Here is a 21,238-nt window from a genome sequence, read left to right on the forward strand (position 1 = left end):
TTCTGTACGCTTTCATATTCAACTTACTGTCCACCAGGGTGCTGGTACCTTCCCAATAGGGCAGCTATCCAGCCTGGCAGGCTTGCCTACATGACGTGGTTCATCCAACCAAGGGTGCAGAACTTTGCATATGTCCTTGTTTAACTTCAGGAAGTTTCCTGTTGGATCTTCCCGGTCTATCACTCAAAATGGTGGTCCTACCCTGAAGTGCACCCCCTGATTTGGTGTCATCCACAAACTTGAAGAGAATGTTTTGCAACTGCTCCTCCAGGTAACTGATAAAATATCAAGCAGGAGTGGTCTCATAAGACTCTTCTGAGGAATTCCACAGAAACCTGGCTTCTGAGTACAACATGAATCATTCACCACTGTTCTTAAGCCTGCTTATCTGTTTTGTCACCTATTTGCTAGTCTGTCCCACCCCGACACCAAGGCCGAAATAGCCCTGCTTGGACATGGAGATGATGCAGAACGCTATACTGAATGCCTTTGAAAGGCAGATGACATTCACTGCTCACCCCTGATCCATAGATCTCTCTCATCTGTGGAACAGGAATCATCTTATCCTTTTATTTTGTCAGAGAACATGGAAATAAAAAAAGGTCAGTAAAAAAAACCATAATTAAAAAAGGCATAACGAGGCACATGTCCTAGAGAATAGCCTGAGGCAAGTGGGCTAGGTAAGTCTGGAGAAGGGATGACTTAGGGAGAATGTAGCAGCCTTTAAGTATCTGTGAAGAGGCAATCCAGAATATGAAGTCACCAGCAGTATATGGTGGAAGGATAAAAAGGTACGGACATAAATTGAAGCAACAAATGTTTTGACTGGATGTAAGGAAAAAAATTAACCATGAAGACAGCTGAACAGTCAAGCAGGTTGCCCAGAGAGCCTAAGCAGTTTCCACCTTTTGAAGTTTCCAAGATGCAGCTGGAATAAAGGCCTGAGCAACCTGATCTGAAGTCAAAATAGACTCTGCTTTGAGCAGGAGGTTGGAGTAGAGTTCTTGTAAGATCCCTTTTCAAGTTAAATTATCCTGTGATTACACCATCTTAACCTTCAAAGCCAGCTGGCTTAACCTGCTTTAAGGTTTAAAAGTAATTATTTGGTATATTTTTATTTACTGTCAGGCAGATCTGTGGTGACAGAAAGCAGAACCTGTAATTAACAAAATGATCGCTCAGGCACAATAATGCCTGTGCTCTTTATTGAGCCTACTCAAGCAGTCTCCTGTAAAAAGAGAATAAATGTCAGAACACTTTCCTTCTACCAATAAGTGCCTTTATCAAAAAAAGAAACCAAACCAAACAAACAAAACCCCCACAAACAAAAGAGGGCAACAAGTGACTTAAAAGGTGTAACACTACAAGAACAGCATGATCCAGTCAACATACAGTACAGGTTGCCCAGGTTGTTTTGTAACATATCAGAAAAAGCCACATTAATGTCTATATATAGATTTAAAAACTATCTTCCTTACTTAACTACCCTATACTCAAATCTATTAGGAAAGTATTTCACTCACCTCCCCAGAGGTCCAATTGCCACAGTAAGATTTCCTCCAAGTGTAAGATTACCTCCTTTGGCAAAAGCTTCTACTGCTCTTTCATGATTCAGTATGATTACTAAGTCTGAAACCTACAAAATATCAAATAAAAGTAGTATGCTTTTTAAGAAGAAAATTAGAACATCATGGGAGGAGTATCTTCAGTTTTGTAGGAAAGCAGGTGGAAGCCGCAAATGAGCTTGTTTAAGCTCAGCTTGTTTAAGCACCAGCTTGTTTAAGGCTTTAATTCAAGCAAGAATCACTCATTCTCTCAGAGAATTACTTCTTTACTTGTAAAGGATTCATTTGAAACAGTTTTCATAATAAAGTTGATTCTTTTTCTGCAAGGTATTTTTAAACTAAAAATCAAATTTGACTGATTTTTTCCCAAGCACTGATATGGTCAGTATGTGATAAGCAATAGCTGCAACTGAAACCCTGTTTTAATTCAAAATTTCCAAATTAACAAATTTTTATTTTCTATAGCTTTTGCAAGCAGTTATGAAGGCATTTTCAGATGAGAAGGGAGATTAGATTAAGAAAATAATTTTGATCCTTCAATAATGGAATCAATAATAGCAAGACAGATCTTAGTAAACAAAATTACTGTTCAAAGAATAAACAGCAAAAAGGATACAGTTTATCCCATTATTGACTTTATTTTCTTGAGAAAATTAGCTGTTTAATATATATATGTATATATGTACATATATAAATGTATATTTAGTTTTTTAAGATTTGAATACATGAGATGTAGCCAGTTTCTTCAAGAAACCTAACTAAATAACTGAAAAGCTAACAAAGTATTTTTGAAAGGTTCAAATGCAAAATGGAAAAAAAAAAGAAAAATCACTATTTCTAGAAGACTTTATTTGCCTGAAGTGTGACAGAAAATTACATCAAAGAACTTCTACTAGTATTTAAGTTTATGCCAATTACCATCAGCACTGTAAAACTATAACTGTCTTTGATTACAGAGCCTTGGGTGACATGGTCTAGGGTGAGGTGTCCTTGCCCACGGCAGGGAGGTTGGAACTAGATGATCTTAAGGTCCTTTCCAACCCTAACTATTCTATGATACTACAATTCTATGATTTAACAAATTTCAATAAAAGTCTCCTACAACTCTTCTCAAACTAGGAAGAGTTTTAAAAGAAAGAAAAAGTCTTTCAAACACAAGCATGATCCTATAAAGATCAATATCTTATCTGAGAGCTCAGTAAACACATTACATGTATTAAAAAATATACCAGCCTGATCAACAAAGTATATTACACTATTGCAGCTTATTGTGTTGGATTATCTTTTCAACAGATACCTTGATTATCCAAGAACTGCTGTGCTTGATCTTTCATCCTATGGACTTGACTGAATGCCAGGTTCAGAAAAAACTTTCGACTTACCCCACATTCCAAACAGTGACAGCAGGGAATACAAGAGGAAATACCAAATTATTTGCAAAACAAAGCTGGCCCAGAAATATCACACAGTGTAAGACAGGCCTTTGTTATTAGCCCCCTGGTAAGCTCCACCCCATCCCAAAGAAAAGATAGCTGACATGAGTACTTTCTGAATCATCCAAGGATGGAAAGAGAATGTCATTCATGATGCTGTTACCTCCTCTAACCCATTAAGAGGCTGAATCCACAACTAAAGCTAAATTAATCTATAGTGAGAAAATTCTCAAGGAAAGCATCTAGATGAGTTTAAAAATTGTTCTTTAATTTGAGGTACCAGGTTGCTTACAGTGACTTCTGAAGTCTGTGATTTCCTTGTTGTTTAAAACCACCCATAATTACCACTACAACTATGCCAACTATAATCTCTCCTACAGGAATAAAATTCAACTTATTTCTACAAGGTTTAAGTTTATATATGACTGATATTGGATGCTGATATTGGACTCTGGGCTACTAAGCCACTTAAGTATTTCTGAATAGCATCTCTTCTCTAGAAGAAATAAATAAGATTGTGTTATTATAATGCCAATAAGGAAGCAGTATTTTGTAAGCTAAAATTTCAAATAAAGGAAAATATTGCTCAGAAAAAACACACCATCTCAGAAGTAGCTTCTGTGTCGAAATTATTTCAGTAAGTATCAGTAATGGTTACATTATCTAAAATATCAGATGGAGATGATTAAAGGAAAAGTTTCATAAATTAATCAAAGCATGTGAAAAATCTGTTTCATTGTCATAAAAGCAAAGCTAACCCCCCCCCCCCAAAAAAAAAAAACAACAATCCCTCCCCCCAACCCCCTTAAACCCCTGGATGCTGTGGCTCAAACTCAATGTTTTGTAATGTGTTCAGAACCTGTAGCCATGAACACTGAAGAAAAATCCCTACAAAAAAAAAAAAAATCAAAAAAAAAAAAATCAGTAATTTCATATTCACAGCGTCCTTTAAAAAGTGCATAGCAATAATGGCTGAGATCACACAGCAAACGAGGATACAACAAAATATTGATCCTTCGCTCATTATGTGAGTGCTAGCTAACTGGCTGTCAAGAGCTGTTTAGCTGTAAGAGACACACTGGGAACCGGTGTGGACCATGCATGTCAGCTATGCATGGATTCTTCTGAAGAGCAGAACACCCATAGCAACAGATTTTGCTGGCAGCATACTGTTACTTTGATTTTCTGTGGGAATGGCAGAAAAGAAGCTAAACAGAAACAAAAGAGGGCAGAACTGGAGGCTAGGGTGGAAAAGAAGAAGAAAGATGGAAACAAGCACAGGTGAGAACTGTGAGAAGGAAGAGACAGGAAGCAGAGGCAAAGTGCTGACAGGGCTCAGATCAACAGGATTTTTCTGAACATGCTGAGACCATTGAACTTACTTGACCATTTCTGCTGGCTGCAAACTAGCTTGTTTTCTGCAGCATTCTTAGACAGGAGGAACAATCAGTTTTGGTATTCCCAAAGTCAGTAATCACAAGTTTGAGTGGGAAAGGCATGAAGAACAGTAACATTAGCTAGGCTCCATTTTACTTAGCCTTCAATTCCTTTCACTGTTTCTTGCCAGATGGAGTCCTTGCACTCTTTCATAAAGCATTTGATACTGTATGAAGTCTAGAATACTTTTAATTAATTCCAATTGGCTTGTATGTGAATACTGAAAGGAAACTTTCCATAAGGGAAAAATTCAGTCTTTTAGAAGTGAGAAATCAAGTAAATAGCTGTTATGTCACTTGTTTTCATTTAAATCACTTCAAGCAATTAGACTGATAGGATAAAAATCCCTGCTTTGTTTGTCTTTATATATATATGAATTCTGTAATAGCTTTTTAACATAGAAAAATAGATTCTACTATCTCACTAACATTTAGATCTTTGTCAATATATTTTTATTTCTTGCAAAAAAAGTTACCAACAAATATTTCAAATGAAAAATTATACCTCAATTCCAATTTCAAATCCACCACCCAGGCCAGCAATTCCTATTGCAGAAGGAGCAGACCAGGCTGTCAAGCAAAACAAGACAAATTTACAGAATCTTTACCACATGTTACAAGGAATACTAATTTTACTATTACAGTTAAAAACTACTAGCAAATTCTCTCTTTAAAACTATGTTCAAACCCACTATAATAGAATCACATAACTATACTGGTTTGTTCCACAGGAATTAATTTGAGAAATACAAACCCTTGTGATCTAACAAACCTTCATTACAAATTATTTATCATAGAGTTGTCCATAACTGGATATAATTCATTCTTCTTATGAATTTTAATCCATATGCTTTTATATCTCACCCTTTTCTACAAAGATACTGAAAGCATTTACATCTGGTAAAAAATACGTACAATATTTTGAAAATAGCTTTCAAACCAAACATTGTCACCTACTGGCTTGAATCCTCACACAGCTTTTGTTTTATACTATGAAAAAAAAACTGAAGATTTTTTTTTATTGTTATTATTCTCTTTTAATTCTCCCATGAAGTAGAAAAGGAAAATATCCACTTACTTCCATTAGGAAGACGAGCTAATACAATTCCACTTCCGCCTCGAGCAGTCACCAAAAATCCAGCTTTGATAACAGACAAAACTGCAAGGCCTTTGGCCTTAGCTATTACATGAGCTGAAACAGCAAAATAATTTCTTCAAGATCTTGCAAGAAAACTTGTGAAAGAAGGGGAAAATAAAACTTTAACGATTCTGAAGACAGAAGAGTCAAATAATCAAAGCAAAAGCTTAAAGAAAAATACAGAAAGCTGAACTGATGATGCCTTGTGCTGATTTTGGCTGGGACAGAGTTAATTTTCTTTATAGTAGCTAGTATGAAACTATGTTTTGGATTTGTGCTGATACAGTGTTGGTAATACAGGGATGTTTTAGTTACTGCTGAGCAGAGCTTACACACATTCAAGGCCTTTGCTGCTCCTCACCTCACCCCACCAGCAAGTAGGCTGGAGGTACACAAGGAATTGTGAAGGGACACAGCCAGAACAGCTGACCCCAACTGACCCAAAGGACATTCATAGAATTATAGAATAGTTAGGGTTGGAAAGAATCTTAAGATCATCAAGTTCCAACCCAACTGCCATGGGCAGGGACACCTCACACTAAACCATGTCACCCAAGCCTCTGTCCAATCTGGCCTTGAACACCACCAGGGGTTGAGCATTCACAGCTTCCCTGGGCAAACCATTCCAGTGCCTCACCAACCTCACAGTAAAGAACTTCTTCCTTATATCCAAACTAAACTTCCCCTGTTTAAGTTTTAACCTGTTACACCTTGTCCTATCACTACAGTCCCTAATGAAGAGTACCTCCCTAGAATCCTTATAGGCCCCCTTCAGATACTGGAAGGCAGCTATGAGGTCTCCACTCAGCCTTCTCCAGGATGAACAGCCCCAACTTTTGCAGCCTATAATTCCAGACCACACAGAGTCATGCTCAACAATAAAAGCTGAAGGAGGAAAAAAAAGGGAGGGACATTTGGAATTACAGCATTTGTCTTCCCAAGCAATTGTTTCATGTAATGGAGCTCTGCTTTCCTGGAGATGGCTGAACACTTGCCTGACAATGGGAAGTGAATGAAGTGAATGAATTCCTTGTTTTGCTTTGCTTGTGTGGGCAGCTTTTGCTTTACCTATAAAACTGTCTTCATCTCAACCCATGAGTTTTCTCACTTTTCCAATTCTCTCCCCCATCCCACTGGGAGGGACTGAGCCAGTGGCTGGCTGGGGCTAAACCCACATCTCCACAGTCAACCACAAAACTTGTCACAGGTCATGGTAGCCTGCGTACTGACCCCTAAACTGTCACAACTCCTTCATCTATCCTGGTTAGCTCATCCACAATTAGTTTGCATACTGCCATGAACACTGCGAGTACCCTTAGCAAGATAGCTGACGTCTACGTCTTCACAGATTTCGGAGGAAAGGAGTCTGAATTTAAATCACAATGACATACAGCAGCCTAATGAGCTTATTATCGTTGGACATATTGTGGCAAATAAAGTGTCATCATCTTGCAAGTCTTATTACAGACCTTCTGGAACATAATAGTTATTAATTCAAAGCCACAAACAGCAATACCAGATGAAGGAGGACACTAGTAGAAACACAGAATAACAACTGCAGAATAAAGAGGACAGCAGAAAATAAGAATATCAAAGGAGAAAGATACCCTGATCTCTCTCCTTCAACTTATTTTCACCTTGCTAATTCTAACAAACACAGATATTCTCAAGAACTAGAGCTAGTCTTCCAGGTTCTCCCTTAAAAACACATTCACAGGGTAAGCACGAAAGACAGTCGTCCACCCTAAAGGGAAGCTTTCCTGTTCAGGTACCCTGTGGTTGTAAGCATACGAAAGCTCTTCCCCAGCAAGTAGTGTCTGACTAGAATACAGCAAAATGAAACTGTTCAATTCCAAAATGCTTTCATAAGAGATATGGCACCCCAGATCTCCATTCCTCTCTAACTTATGGCCAGTGAAAACAGAAGGAATTGACAAAAAGAGCATGAGTGCAACACAGGGGAGTGCTGGAGGTTTTAGCGGAATCGGAACATTTTCTTTACTCACGAGGTATGATTTTATCGGGTCCATTTCTAGAAGTTATTTCAGTAAATTCTCGCAATATTTTAGCTGCCTTTTTAGCTTCTGACTTCAAGTTGGAAGGTATAGGGTTATTCACTGTAAAACATGAAAAAAATTATATCTATGGTCAGCTCAGTGTAGCTCATATAAAGGTATAATTTGTATGAGAAAAGTGATTCTTCACAAATAAAGGGTAAACTAAACAAATGGGAAACAGCAAATACAAGAAATGATTTTCTGCATCAGACCTACATTTTGTCTCTGATGGCTGTAACAGAAGATGCCACTTAGAAAGAACACGCAAGCCCAGTTCTTTTCCACTATCTGCGCTCTTGTAATTCCCCAGACTCCATGCTGGTAACAGCAAAGGATGTAGTAAATACATCCTGTTTTTCCCATGACTATTGATGTGCTTGTTGCATATGAATTTGTCTAATACCTTTCAAACCTGCTGATACTCTTTCGCCTCCAGAACACCTGCAGCAGCAGTTCTCTACCTTATACTTGTATAAGTATACTTAAATACTTGATTTAAAATAATCTACTAGTTATAGTGAACGGCTGCTAGTTCAAATCTCACTAATTCTGGTGAACAACTACCTTATTCAACAAATCCACTATCTTCATGCTTTTATAGAAAGCTACAGCTCCACAGCCTTCTCTACTTCTTCAGCCCAGCCTTCATAGTCTCTCCTCAATGTAGTTGCTCCATCACTCTGATCAATCTAACTGCTCTTCTCTGTATCCCCACCAACTCTGCTGTCCTTCAAATCGGCAACTGTTGACCAATGACCACCAAAAGGTTATCATCTCTTCAGGGAACTTCTCTTACAGAGCTAAACTTGCAGTATGTTCTCAAAATGAACAAAATTCTGTTTCAGACCTAGACATCTTCTTTAGAAATCTACTTGCTCTTGAAGGGCTTATCAATATTTTCTCTCTAATGTGACCCAACATAAGCACCTCTGTGTATTTCAGCTCAGGAAAAAGCAGGGATTTGAGATAGACTGTTTGCTTTATAAAGCTAGAGACTACAGCAGCAAATACAAAAGACCTTGAAATGTACCTCCAAAATCCATGAGATTATAAATTCTACAGAAAAGTGTTGAATCCATTTAGATCTACCAGATCACCTGCCATTAATCAAGTAGTGAACAGGATCAATTATGATAAGATAGTAATACTCTGCTATAGTATAAATACCACTTTATGTATGAACAGTAACATTTCACCTGTAGATTGTCAAAAAGAGGCCTTAGTGCAGATAAAAAGATATGAGTTAGTCTTGGTTCTTCTACCTACTGAAACCCACCCAACTTACCACTTAAATTATTCTTCTTGTCCCATCTGGACGTATCAACACCCACAACTTTGAAGTTTACCAGCAAGAAACTGTCCCAGTAATACATTAATTCATTTTCAGACCAAAGATGCATCTAGTCTCATGCCTTGTCCCTAAAAACAGCTATTGACAGTATTTCCATTAAATTCCACTGTTCTTAAACTCACAAAAGCACAGAAAAGACTATGCATAAAGAAACAATGTTCAGTCAAAAGTGGCCTAGTTTGTTTAATTGGTGTTCCCTGAACATTAATTCAGCTCTTCACTCTAGGCAACACTCCCACCCAAAACCATGAAGGTGAGGCCTAAACACATTTTGATATTAAATCAATGAAGCTTGGAGAGCAGCAATTCAGCTCAGACTAAGTGAAACACTTGGCAAGTCAGCCAAGTTTCTGGCCAGGTTCCATTGCCTAGAATAGGAATTACACTTCTATTTTTTAAAATTAGCTATATTCCTCAGTATGTTCTCCAAGCAAGAAGGAAGACTGCCAGAACAAGAAAGGTTTTGACAGCTGAATCTCTGAACTAGCTGCCCCTGCAAAAGCTTGAAGCAACACATTTGGCTTTGGTGAAAATGCAGCAGATATAACATTGGAGAGTGGGAAGTGACAGCAGACATCACAAGGCTGTGCAGAAATATCAGCCTCTGGGAAAGGAAGGAAATATGTGCGCAGCATGCCACAGGCTCTAAACTGCATTACAGTAACAGAGAGAAGACATATTAATTCTATCTCCTAATAATCCTTTCTGTTTTCAGGAATTTAAGATTATAGCCTGATCTCCATGTGTGAAAGGATAGGGGAAGACAAAGCATTAATCACTGAAGCCTCTGAGGACCTTCAGAAAAACCTATTGGCATATGCAATTTTCTCTTAGCTGTTACGACACTAGAACTGTAAGTCAGCTTGCAGGAGTTTTGAACATACGTTTCCTCTTTGGTTGTAAGCCTTCTCCAGGCTGGATCCCAGCTACACAGACACAGGAAGGAGAGACGCCAGTGTAGCCCAAACAAAACATGAACAATTGCATTTGATTTTTTGATTAAAAAACTGGGCTGGAGAAAACGTCTCCATTACTTTTACTTTTGACATTGGATTTTCAAGGTCAGAGAGAAAACATTACCAACATGTCATAAGAGAAAAAAATAAGACTTTTACTTTTGCATGGACATACACCAAGGCAGTCAAAAAGCATATTGCAATGCCATTCTTCTCAAGAACATACAAAAGCTACACTTTTAGTATATTATTTAGTATATTATTTATTATTTAGTATATTATTTGGTGGCCTTCTATGATGGGGCTACGGAACTGATGGACAAGGTTAAAGCAATAGACATCATCTACCTGGACTTGTGCAAGCATTGAACACTGTCCTGCATGACATCCTTATCTCTAAATTGGAGAAACATCAGTTTGATAGATGGACAACTCGGTGGATAAAGAACTGGCTGGATGGCTGCACCCAAAGAGTTGTAGTCAGTGACTCAATGTCCAGATGGAGACCAGTAATGTGTGGTGTCCCTCAGGGATCGGTGTTGGGACATACACCTGGGTCGGAGCAATCCCAGGCACAGCTACAGGTTGGGCAGAGATTCAGAGCAGGCCTGCAGAGAATGACTTGGGTGTGCTGGTCAATGAGAAACTTAACATGAGCCAGCAGTGTGCGCTTGCAGCACAGAACGCCAACCGTATCCGGGGCTGCACCAAAAGGAGTATGACCAGCGGGGCAAAGGAGGTGATCCTGCCCCTCTATTCTGCTCTTGTGAGACCTCACCTGCAGTATTGTGTACAGTTCTGGTGTCCTCAACATAAAAAGGACATGGAACTGTTGGAACAAGTCCAGAGGAGGACCATGAGGATGATCAGAGGACTGGAGCACCTCCCATATGAAGATAGGCTGAGAAAGTTGGGGCTGTTCAGCCTGGAGAAGAGAAGGCTGAGTGGAGACCTCGTAACAGCCTTCCAGTATCTGAAGGGGGGCCTTACAAGGATCCTGGGGAGGGACTCTTCATTAGAGACTGTATTGACAGGACAAGGGGTAACGGGTTAAAACTTAAACAGGGGAAGTTTAGACTGGATATAAGGAAGAAGTTCTTTACTGTGAGAGTGGTGAGGCACTGGAATGGTTTGCCCAGGGCAGTTGGGAATGCTCCACCCCTGGCAGTGTTCAAGGCTGGGCTGAACAGAGCCATGGGCAAGGTCGTTTAGTGTGAGGTGTCCCTGCCCATGGCAGGGGGGTTGGAACTAGAAGATCTTGAGGTCCTTTCAACCCCAACAATTCTATGATTGTTATAACTCATAATATTGTAACACACAGTGCATGTCCACTTGCATAGTCAGATGCACACTTTTGTATGTATGTTTTCACTTAAGGTATTTTAGACGTAGAGATGTCTTGAATACACATTTTATGGTACTTAATGTAATTAAGTACATTTCATAGTACTTAATTATTTTTACAGTTCAGTAAGGTTAACGTGGAAGATATGCTTTACTTTTACTGTTGTAGAATGGACAGCTACATGCCTGACAATGCATGATTCCTAGCAGAGTTATTAAGACAATGAAAATAAGACATGTATACACTGGAGATAAAAAAAAAACAAAACAACAAACCCCAAAACATGGCTAAGATAAAAACATTCTGCGGAGCAAAAGCAAGCACTATCCAGCTTTTAAATTATGGAGAAGCTTTGTGCTATTCTCACTCTCCTCTTCCTTATCTTCACATGAATTCCTTCTTCTCCTTTGCTTCGCTTTGCCCAACCTCAGAACTTGGAGGAATATCTCAAATTCATTTTTGTTACTACTAAAAAAGGAAGAAAAAGCTCGTATTTCGAAAGGATTAGAAGAGAAACCCCTTAGCTAAGTCTATGAAGAAAACATGAGATGTTTTCAGACCTAAAAGTCTGAAAGAATAACAAAAAATATTTAGAATTTAGAATTGCTTCACAAAGATTTGATGCTTACCAGAAAACAGTGGCTGCATGTTTATGTGCATGCAGGCCTTACTATTCAATTGAAGACCATTCAAAGTTGAACTTCATGAGCCAAAAGTAATATTGTTACCATCTCACCGTTTCTTCAATTCTCAACATAGAAGTGGTTTCAAAACCAGGTTTTGGTCACACCTTGGGGCAGGAGGGAGGATGTAACAATAAACCTTCTCAGTATATTTTCAAAGTTTCACAAGATACCTAGGACAACTCCATGATTTTCCTGCCTGGCTTATTGCTTATCCTGATGTTGCTGTTTAGGAAGAATTTTTTTACTACGAGGATGGTGTTTTTACAAACAAGTTGCACAGCAAGGTGGTAGATGCCCCATCCCTGGAAACATTCAAGTCTGGGTTGGATGGGGCTCTGAGCAACCTGACCTAGTTGAAGATGTCTATTGTCTATTGTCCCCTGCTTCTTCCCTTCCTGCCACAGACTGAAGCAATGCAGGATTATTTTTCTGGACTAAAACAGCAAGCATATTTGACAACAACATTCAGCCAGTTACTTTGCATGGAGCCAGATCTATGCACTTTCATAAGTGGTCTAAGAAACAGGTGATCATCCTAAAGCACAGAGGCAGGGGAGAGGGAAGGAGAAAAGGAGGAGGCTGAATGCCTGCCAATGGAAGAGCTCAAAGCTACACCTCGTTGAGAAGGATTACAAGAAAGATGACTTATGCTCCAATGTTAATTTAGACCACAGAATATATAAAAAATAAAGCGACTTTAATTGGTAAGCAAGCATGGCACAGAAAGGTTTCAACAACAATTGACAGGATCAGTAAGCCAACTGATTAAACACTTTCATTGCTGAAAACCAATAGTTACTCTAAGTGGCTACCATATGATTATTTTCATAGTGGCTCGTTTTGAGTTCCTCTATTTATTTCCATAATGTTATACAGATACTAAGGAACTGGCAGGATGCCTACAGGGGTCCTGAGGAACTGATAAATTGTCTAAAAAAACCCCACAACCAACAAGCCAACACCCTGACCTTAATTAACAATATGATGTTTGATAAAGCCTGGCTGGACTCCCATTTTTGCTACAAATGTTAAAGCCACAGCAAAAGAAAACTAATATTTTTATCACTGAAAAAAGGGGGAGGCTTGGCTCTCCCTCTTGGACTATGCCATACTCAGTATTTTGTTGACAGAATTAAACATTAATTAAGGACACAAACAACAATTAACACTTAAAATGCAAAGGTTAATGGTTAGCTATAAAGCATGGATGAGGCCTCAGGTATTATTAAATTTTAGATCAGTTTCATAAAACCTTGTTCAAAACCAAAGAATAGCTTTTTCAGTAAAAAGTGGAAAATCACACAAATATGTCAAAGGCTTCAAAACTACTTATTTAGCTAAAAAAAAAAAAAGTGTGTGGTGGTTTGCACTCTGAAATTGTGCCGTCTCTCCCAAAATACAATAGAAATAAAGTTCCTAAAGATTATAGTGAAGGTTAGGAACAGAATCTCATTTCTACTTATTTTAATCACTGTATAAACAGACAACACTGTAAGTGGGATTTCTGTGACACGAAAAATGGATTAAGCTTCTGTTCACCTATTAAATTGTCCTCCTCCCCTCAAGTTTACCTTAAAATTTAAACCATGAAAATCTTTTCTTAAAAACTGATTTAATATTGCAAGTCTATTCGAGAGATGTTATAGAAATACCTGCTTTTTAATAAAAATACTGCATGAAATATTTAGACATAAGCATTAGTTCCATGTTTAATTTACCCTTCAATAACTTAAGGAATAATCATGTAGTATTGTCTTCACTATCAGCTTTTAAATATGCATATATAATTGTCTGTTTCGTATGCAAGTAATGCTCAGGGAAGAGGTAACCAGGAGCAATACAACAATAACATCTATCAGGAGGATATACTGACTGATGGATTTGGAATGCCATGACCAGTCAATGTTCATCTGGGAGCAAGCTTCATTTGCACTCCTGCTTGCTGTTGAAAGGAGAAGAGATTGAGCATATGTGAGTCAGCAACACAAACCCCATGGGGGAATATCACACCAAAATTGATTAACTGCTTAATTTGTAAGCTGATGAGGCAAGTGCGTCAGCATCTAATTTACATTCTGACTAACAGTAATAATGTGTTGGCTGAACATTTGGTGAAATTATCTGAGCAAGGTGTAATAAAGAATAAATAAAGCCTTTTTACTTTAAAACTATAACTTATTCTGATATAATCAAAATTCTGCTGAATACAAACAGGTGAAATAAAGCATGGTGGTGTTATGAGAATCTGAACATCAAAAATACAGTTTCAAAGAAGACTGATGGTAAAGTGGAGACAACACCTCACATGCAGATTCCCTACATTGCTCATCTATATATGAGCTTTAAAGTATTTGGTGGGTGGGTCATGGCTTTGTTTTGTTTTTTTTTTTAGCTACAAAATAAGGTGATATTTGCTGTATAAGGTGGTATTTGCTGTAAGCCTCAGACAATAATTCAGTCTTCACTTTCACTTCCCTAAAAAGTTTAGTAAAAGCACAATAATACATTAAAGCATAGCTGGCTTGCTAATACCCATGGTTACAGCAGCAACACCAATGCTAAAAAGCTTGTATGAACAGAGACAATTCAAATCTATAATTAAGAGCATTCATAAACATGAGAACTAGCATAGTCAAGAAAGGTTACAGGACATCTAATGGGAAAGAAGAACCTGAAAAGCAAGACAGTGTAGTGATAGAAAAGAGCCTAAACAAGATATTTCAATTCAGCATTACAATTAAAGAGATTAATGTAATTTTGGTTTCACATATAACATTGTGGTAGCCAGCTCCAGCCTTGGGATTCACCTGGTACTTGGAATTCCTAGAAAAGTGTGCAAGATATGAATCATAAGCATTTTGCCTAACCCAAGAAAAGTGAGGCAAAATAGAGGAGTGGATAACAAGGAGCAGACTACGTTAAACATGTCTCCATCAGTCTCCCTCCATTTACTACTTCCAACCCTTGAAGCCAGTGGTAGGCAGCAAAGAAGCAAGGTCAATGAAATGGCAAGAAAAGTCTGTGGAGTCCAAGGAAATAGTGGCAGAACTTGAAATTTGGGGGAAAAGGATGGAATAAAATAAATACAATAACCACTCCCTTTAGCAGAAACCCAGCAGACTTCTGTTGTCAGAGCTTGAGCGTCTTTCTCCTGGTTTTGGAGCCAACAGCAAAAAGCAGATACTTCTTCCCCAAGACACCAAGGAACATGAAAGAGGAAAGCCTCAGAACGCACACTTTGATCATCCTGCTGGAAAACACTAATTGTATGGCTAAAAGTAGTCTAGGAAAGCAGTAGCAGAGAATGAGAAAGTAATAATTACTGACACAAAAGTTCATGCCAATTGTTTATGTTGTACAATTCTGCCATAGGCACCTGGAGAACAGCAAGTGAGGCAGAAGACAACAGAAAATGCATCAGTGTAAGGCAATGGAAGCAAAGTTGAAAAGGCAAAAACGGGGTCTCTCCATACAAGGAAGCCTTACGCTAATGTCATGTATTTCTACCATGTTCCTCTCCTCACTTAGATGCCTGAAATTTTACCAGCTTTCATGCAGTACTTTCTTCAACAGGCTTGGAGTACGTAGTCAGTGCTGTGTCAAGAGACAGAGTTATGGCAGGGTAAAAGTACTACAGCAGGAGCTACATGGCCTTGCAGAGTGACAGCTGAGCTGCACTTGCTCCATAACCCTAGAATTCTTTGCATTGTTGATTACTGTAACTACTTTTACCCCCTTTCCCCACCCTGGATAACAAGAAGTTTATTGGATGGTATGACATTAAGCCGGCGCTGGTAGGAAGGTGGTGGGGGAGGGAGGGAGAACAGATTTGAAAATTCTGCAGAACCTGCAGCCTTCAGCATACAGAAAAACAAGGAGTTGGAAGCATTTTAAGGTTACATAAGACAGATGGAAATATAAGAAATCATATTTTTATTCCCAAACACTACACTGGAAGGAAGTGAAATGGTACTTAGACCCGAAAATTAACACCACCCCACCCCAATCCATGTTAAATCTAGCCTGTTTTTTCTTGGTGTACCTGCAATAACCTACTAAAGTTAGCCATTGATGACAGCCTGCACACAGGAAAAACCTCATGAGCAAAATAAAGTTGCAACTAAATTCAGCCTTCAAGAACTCAAATATTAAAAAGCAATGTCACACACCAAAAGTCAGCACCTTCTATGAAAGGAAAATAGACTGACATTTATATTTCTTAAAATCAGTATCTCACAGACATTTCTATCACTACATAAAGCTATTTACAGTATTTTGAAGATTTATTCTTTTATTGGATCGGGGAGAGGGCTATAAAAAGAAATCATTCTTGAATTTATGAAGCTTATATTTCCAAAGTTACCTCTGTGTATATACTTATGTATTTACAGTAATTGGGGGGGGGGGGGGAAATGACAAATACCATTTTAAAGATTAGTACTTTTGAAAACTTATATGGAATCTTGCATTGCATCTGTGTGCTTAATCCATGACAGCTAAGAATTCAGAAAATAACAAGAAACCTAGACATTTACATTTGGATTTTTGTATGCAAATACACAGGATGAAGTCAAACCAAGATCTACTACAATCACAAGTCTTTATTCAAAAAGGAACTACTTGAAACACAGAAGCCTTTCCACTGATAGAAATGAAGCAATGGAGATAAAAAGCACATTTATTCATTTGCTCTCATCTCTGCAAGCCTGTAGGTTTGTTTGATTTTTCTGTTTGGGTTAAAGTTTTGTTAGGTTTTTTTGTTGGTTGGTGTTGGTGCTTTTTGGCAGTATGTTACCCTGAATTATGGAAATCAAAATACCTCTGAAGATAATTTGAAGGAAGCTAGTATTATTGGAAGCTTCTAAATGTAGTAACTCTGAACCTGGAGATGGAAAGTGCCTCACTCCCAGCCCACACCTGTACTACTTTTACTATTAGCTGGTATTCTGAGGCAAGTTGCTCTTTGATGCTTTTAGAAGCACGTAACTTTGTGCTTTCTGCTATGAATTTTTTAATGGAGAAAACTTCTCCTTCCTGGTCAAGTCTTTAGGCTGCTGTCCTCTCAGCACAGGGGTTTTGTAAACTCAAGCTTACAGACATACAAACTGAGATGTCAGTCAATGACATATCTGAAAGCAAAGAAGATTTTTTTTAAATACAGTAATTACATAAAATAATACATCCAAAAATAAACTTAGCCTCTGCATGGGCTATCTGAATAGATTAAATTGTATGAAATGTGATAAAAGTATTTAAGCTTGTTAGCTATATTAGTGTGAATATTGTCATGTATAGTGTCCAAAAACATACAAGATTTTTGGTCAGCTGCCGGTGTAGACAAGCTGCCGTTTTGCATTCTGCTACCAATTATATAAGTACTTCTACACCATGGAAGCTTATTATTTTTCATGTAGAATACCCATTTTTTAATGCTAAAGAAACCCTACAACAGGCAAAAAGCTCCCATGCCCACAGTTTCTTTGTGTGCATATTCTTAATTACTTTTTTCAATTAAGAGGAAAGGACTTATCCAAACACAAAGTGTAAACATAAACACAAAACTTAATGGGGTATCGATCCTGAATCATGGAATGCTTGGAGCTGGAAGGGACCTTAAAGATCATGTAGCTGCAACCCCCCTACCACCCGCAGGGACACCTTCCACAAGACCTGGTTGCTCCAAGCCCCATACAACCTGGCCTTGAACACTGCCAGGGATGGGGCAGTCACAACTTCTTTGGGCAACCTGTGCCAGTACCTCACCACTCTCACAGGAAAGAATTTTTGGCTAATATCTAATCTAAATCTACCGAATTTGGAATTTAAAAAGTAACTCCAGATCAAAAACTTGTAACATACAAATCCACCCACATCATCAAAAGCATTTGATGAATTGGGTTCCTAGCTGTTACTTAAGTCATCTTGGAGGAAATTCTACAGATGGTGAATTTCCTCTGACCTCCTAGAAGGATGAACTTTCTTATGAGAGCTAAGTTAGATGAGGGTAAAATGATACTGGCATAGCTGAACAATGCACTTTGAAGAAAAACGCATTCCCTTTGTATATGCAAGATGTTACAACTAGGTAATGGCTCCTAATTTTTAAGGCACTGTGGCATAAGAAGACAGTCGCTAACTGCAGGAGGTACAGCTGAATCAGAGGATTTGCTCCAAAAAACACACCAGACATCTGTTCAACTCTATGGGAGGCAGAGCAGCGAACACCTGTAGCTAAAAGTCTTCAAAAATCTTTGTAACTTAGCAATTACAAGAGTCCAACTAAATTGTAGCCTCTGCGCTAGGAAAGAGGATAAACACAAGGGGAATGAAGAAGAAATCACTCAGTTTGTACAAAGATAGTCAGAAAACAGCATTTTCAAGAATAGAGCCAGTGGTATGCTCTACAACAAGCACCAAAGGCAGTTACCCTGGGGGTTGTCTGAGACTAACAAGTGAACTCTTCCAATAGTTTGCACTACAAGAATCGTAAGCTTTTGTTCAAAACATGCCACACCTATCCACCCGGCCACCCAGGCCCTGGGAAACTGTCTATATGAAACCCTTTTAGCAAGTCTTCCATATACACTTGTAATATGTTTGATGTGTGAACAGTTGGTACCAAAGGGGTTGGGTGCTGCCCACCAAGCAAGATACGCAGCATAGCCAAAGCTAAGTCAAAGCTAGGAATTCAGTTCTGCCTGTCTCTCTTTGTGTCAATACAAGAGTTGGCATGATATATGAAATTTATATATGGGAGTAAGGGAGAAACACCAAAGGGAATCCCAACTTATGCTTGCTAACTTCATTTTAATCATGAAGAATAAACTTCAGGGTGATCCAAGCCTGTAAACAAGTACATTAACCTCTGTGGAAGAAGCTCCAAAACAAAGCCTTGTTTTTCAGAAAAAAAAAAAAACTTAAAAAAACATCATTTATATCCTCACCAGGGATAGAAGCATAGAGAGCACAAACATGCAACTTATGACAACCCCAATGTGTACTATGTGATAGTCCTGTCTGTTAAAATAATAACCTACATGAAAAAAAAATTAGCTACACTAAGAAAATACAGACTCCAGTATGTTTTACTGCATAAAACATTCAACACTTCTACCAGTAAAACCATCACTATCATCCTGACCTTCTCATGCCCCCACTTCATAGATGTCCTGATTCTCTATGTGCATGCATCAAATCTAAGAAATTACCAATTCCCACAATGAATTATTTTCTACAATTAATCAGACAGGAAATTTCTTCTAAATAAAAGGAATAAACATTAAAGAAATATAAGCGCTTGATATTTGTTATTCAAGGGTTTGAAAAACCCTCATTGTACCTAAGCTTTTAGATTGTCTTGCTCACAATAGCACTCCTCTCCCACAAAGTCATACTGTTCTTCATAGTAGCCTTGCATTACAGGCTTGTTTATAACAATGTAATGGATGTCTAAAAAAACCCCAACAGAAATACAGAGAGAAACATCAGAAATATGAATTCTTAGTGGTGAGAAACCATGATATAAGACAAAGAACAACAGTGAATTCTGTTACAGTTCATTCCAAAGGTATGAATTTGACGTTAATTGAAGAAGGTACAGACTGTGACTCTCTTCCCCTGCTGAGGGCTGAGAATGCAGGAGAATGCTTAAGATAACAATCCTCCCCAGGACTGCAAAAAATGAAATACTTCATCTCAAAGTTAGAGCTAGGCATACACCTACATATTACATACACACACAGATACTGGGGTTTAGAAAACCTCCAGAATGGTCTTTCAAAGCATCTGCTTCTATATACAGCTTCAATCTCCCCTGACCCACACATGCATAGGAAGTTGGTAGCGAATCTGCTTCCTCTATTGACACCTCAAGGCACTCCACCTGATAGAAAGCAGGGGTAAAGGCACTCTACACTGCTCTGGTTGTGTAACATGGCAGAGCTACGCGTGAGAATTACACAACTGACTCACCTCACCCTGCCCTCCTTTGCTGAGGCCACATCTGACAACTGAACAGTGCCACAGCCCCCTTTGGGGTCCACCACCTCACACTCCTCACACCAGTAAGCAGACCTGTGAGACAGCAGAATGCTGCAGTGCACAGGGAGGGGAGCGATGGATAGAGAATCAATGTTTCTGATTACCAGTAACTGCACTTCCAAGTAAAATAAGTATTTAAAAAATGCGGTTGTACAACTGCATTTACAAATAAACAAACAAACAAAAAAGTGACATATGCAGGTCAGCATATGAAGTTCTATAAAAGGAAATGTGCTATCTGTTCCACTCAACTGAAAATATGTTATATAAGCTTTTCAGGTTATAAGGTTACTTAATCATTGCTTTCATGTGTAAGCCAAAGATTTGGCACAATTTTCAGAACCTGGTATTTTTGTTTAACCTCCAAAGAGCTTCATTTTGACTGAAAACCAAGGTAAACAAGCCATAAAAGCAGCAGAGGAATCCAGCCCTGGCCACACCTTACCATTGCAAAGCCAGCGTTGCAGAACGCAGTCAGGTACATGGATAACCCTACAGGAGAAGCCACGCACAAAAAAAATCCCCAACGCTCAACCTTTTCTGGAAAACAAAGCATTTGTGCGTTCTTAACTTCACCAGCAGCTTGGTGAGGTCGACACCGGATTTGGCACCTCTGAAATTTCTTCTTGGAAGATGCACTACATGCCACAACGTTGGGCGAGATGGCAAATTAATGAGAAAATTACTTGTTGCTCGCCTGTTTGCTTGATCTGCGGCAAGAGCCTGACCGGGGGCAGCCACCCAAGCTGCCCGCCAGGGGCTGACTGGCCCTGTAGCCTATTGATACCCCTTCTGGGTGCCTCTCGCAGCTATAGGGGAGGCGAGGGGCTTCCCCTCAGTACACCAAGCCTGGTCCGACGGACCAACTGATCCGGCTACCCGGGAGGAGAGCGAGGGAGCCGCCGCCTCAGCGGGGGAAGCCCGAGCAACAGCCGAGGAGGGCGGAAGCCCCCCCCCACGGTTCCCCCGCTGAGGAGCCCACCTGTCCCCACAACGATACTCACTCCTGCCTGGGCCAAAGCGCCCCCACTTCCCTTCGCCTCGCTCCTCCTCAGCGCCGCGGCACTGGACTGCGCAAGGGCGGCCCCACAAAGCCGCGCACCTGCCGCAGGTGAGGCAGGCGGGGCCGGGCGGAGCCGGACAGGGCCGAGCACTCCACAAACTGCCTGCCCGCCCGCTGCTCCGTCCCGTCCCTGTCCCGTCCCTGTCCCGGTGCCGGTCCTGGTCTCAC

The 21,238-nt window shown here is 39.3% G+C and overlaps 1 protein-coding gene across 2 annotated transcripts in view; it reads right to left on the reverse strand.

The window, feature by feature from the left end:
- Nucleotides 1–21,133, reverse strand: part of SH3YL1 (SH3 and SYLF domain containing 1) — a 52,017-nt gene extending 30,884 nt beyond the window's left edge. For both annotated transcript variants that reach the window (XM_062626272.1, XM_062626271.1), the window contains exons 1-5: nt 21,012–21,133; nt 7,579–7,689; nt 5,513–5,626; nt 4,940–5,004; nt 1,524–1,636 (exon numbers count right to left, since the gene is read on the reverse strand). In XM_062626272.1, coding sequence (XP_062482256.1) covers nt 1,524–1,636; nt 4,940–5,004; nt 5,513–5,626; nt 7,579–7,689; nt 21,012 — 404 coding nt within the window. In that variant the 5' untranslated portion in view covers nt 21,013–21,133. The remainder of the gene's footprint in view (nt 1–1,523; nt 1,637–4,939; nt 5,005–5,512; nt 5,627–7,578; nt 7,690–21,011) is intronic.
- Between the last annotated feature and the right edge of the window lie 105 nt (nt 21,134–21,238).

The sequence above is a fragment of the Pezoporus occidentalis genome, unplaced genomic scaffold (genome assembly GCF_034315485.1).
Source record: "Pezoporus occidentalis ecotype Australia unplaced genomic scaffold, CSIRO_AGI_Poc_V1 ctg29, whole genome shotgun sequence".
In the NCBI taxonomy this organism is placed as follows: Eukaryota; Metazoa; Chordata; class Aves; order Psittaciformes; family Psittacidae; genus Pezoporus; species Pezoporus occidentalis.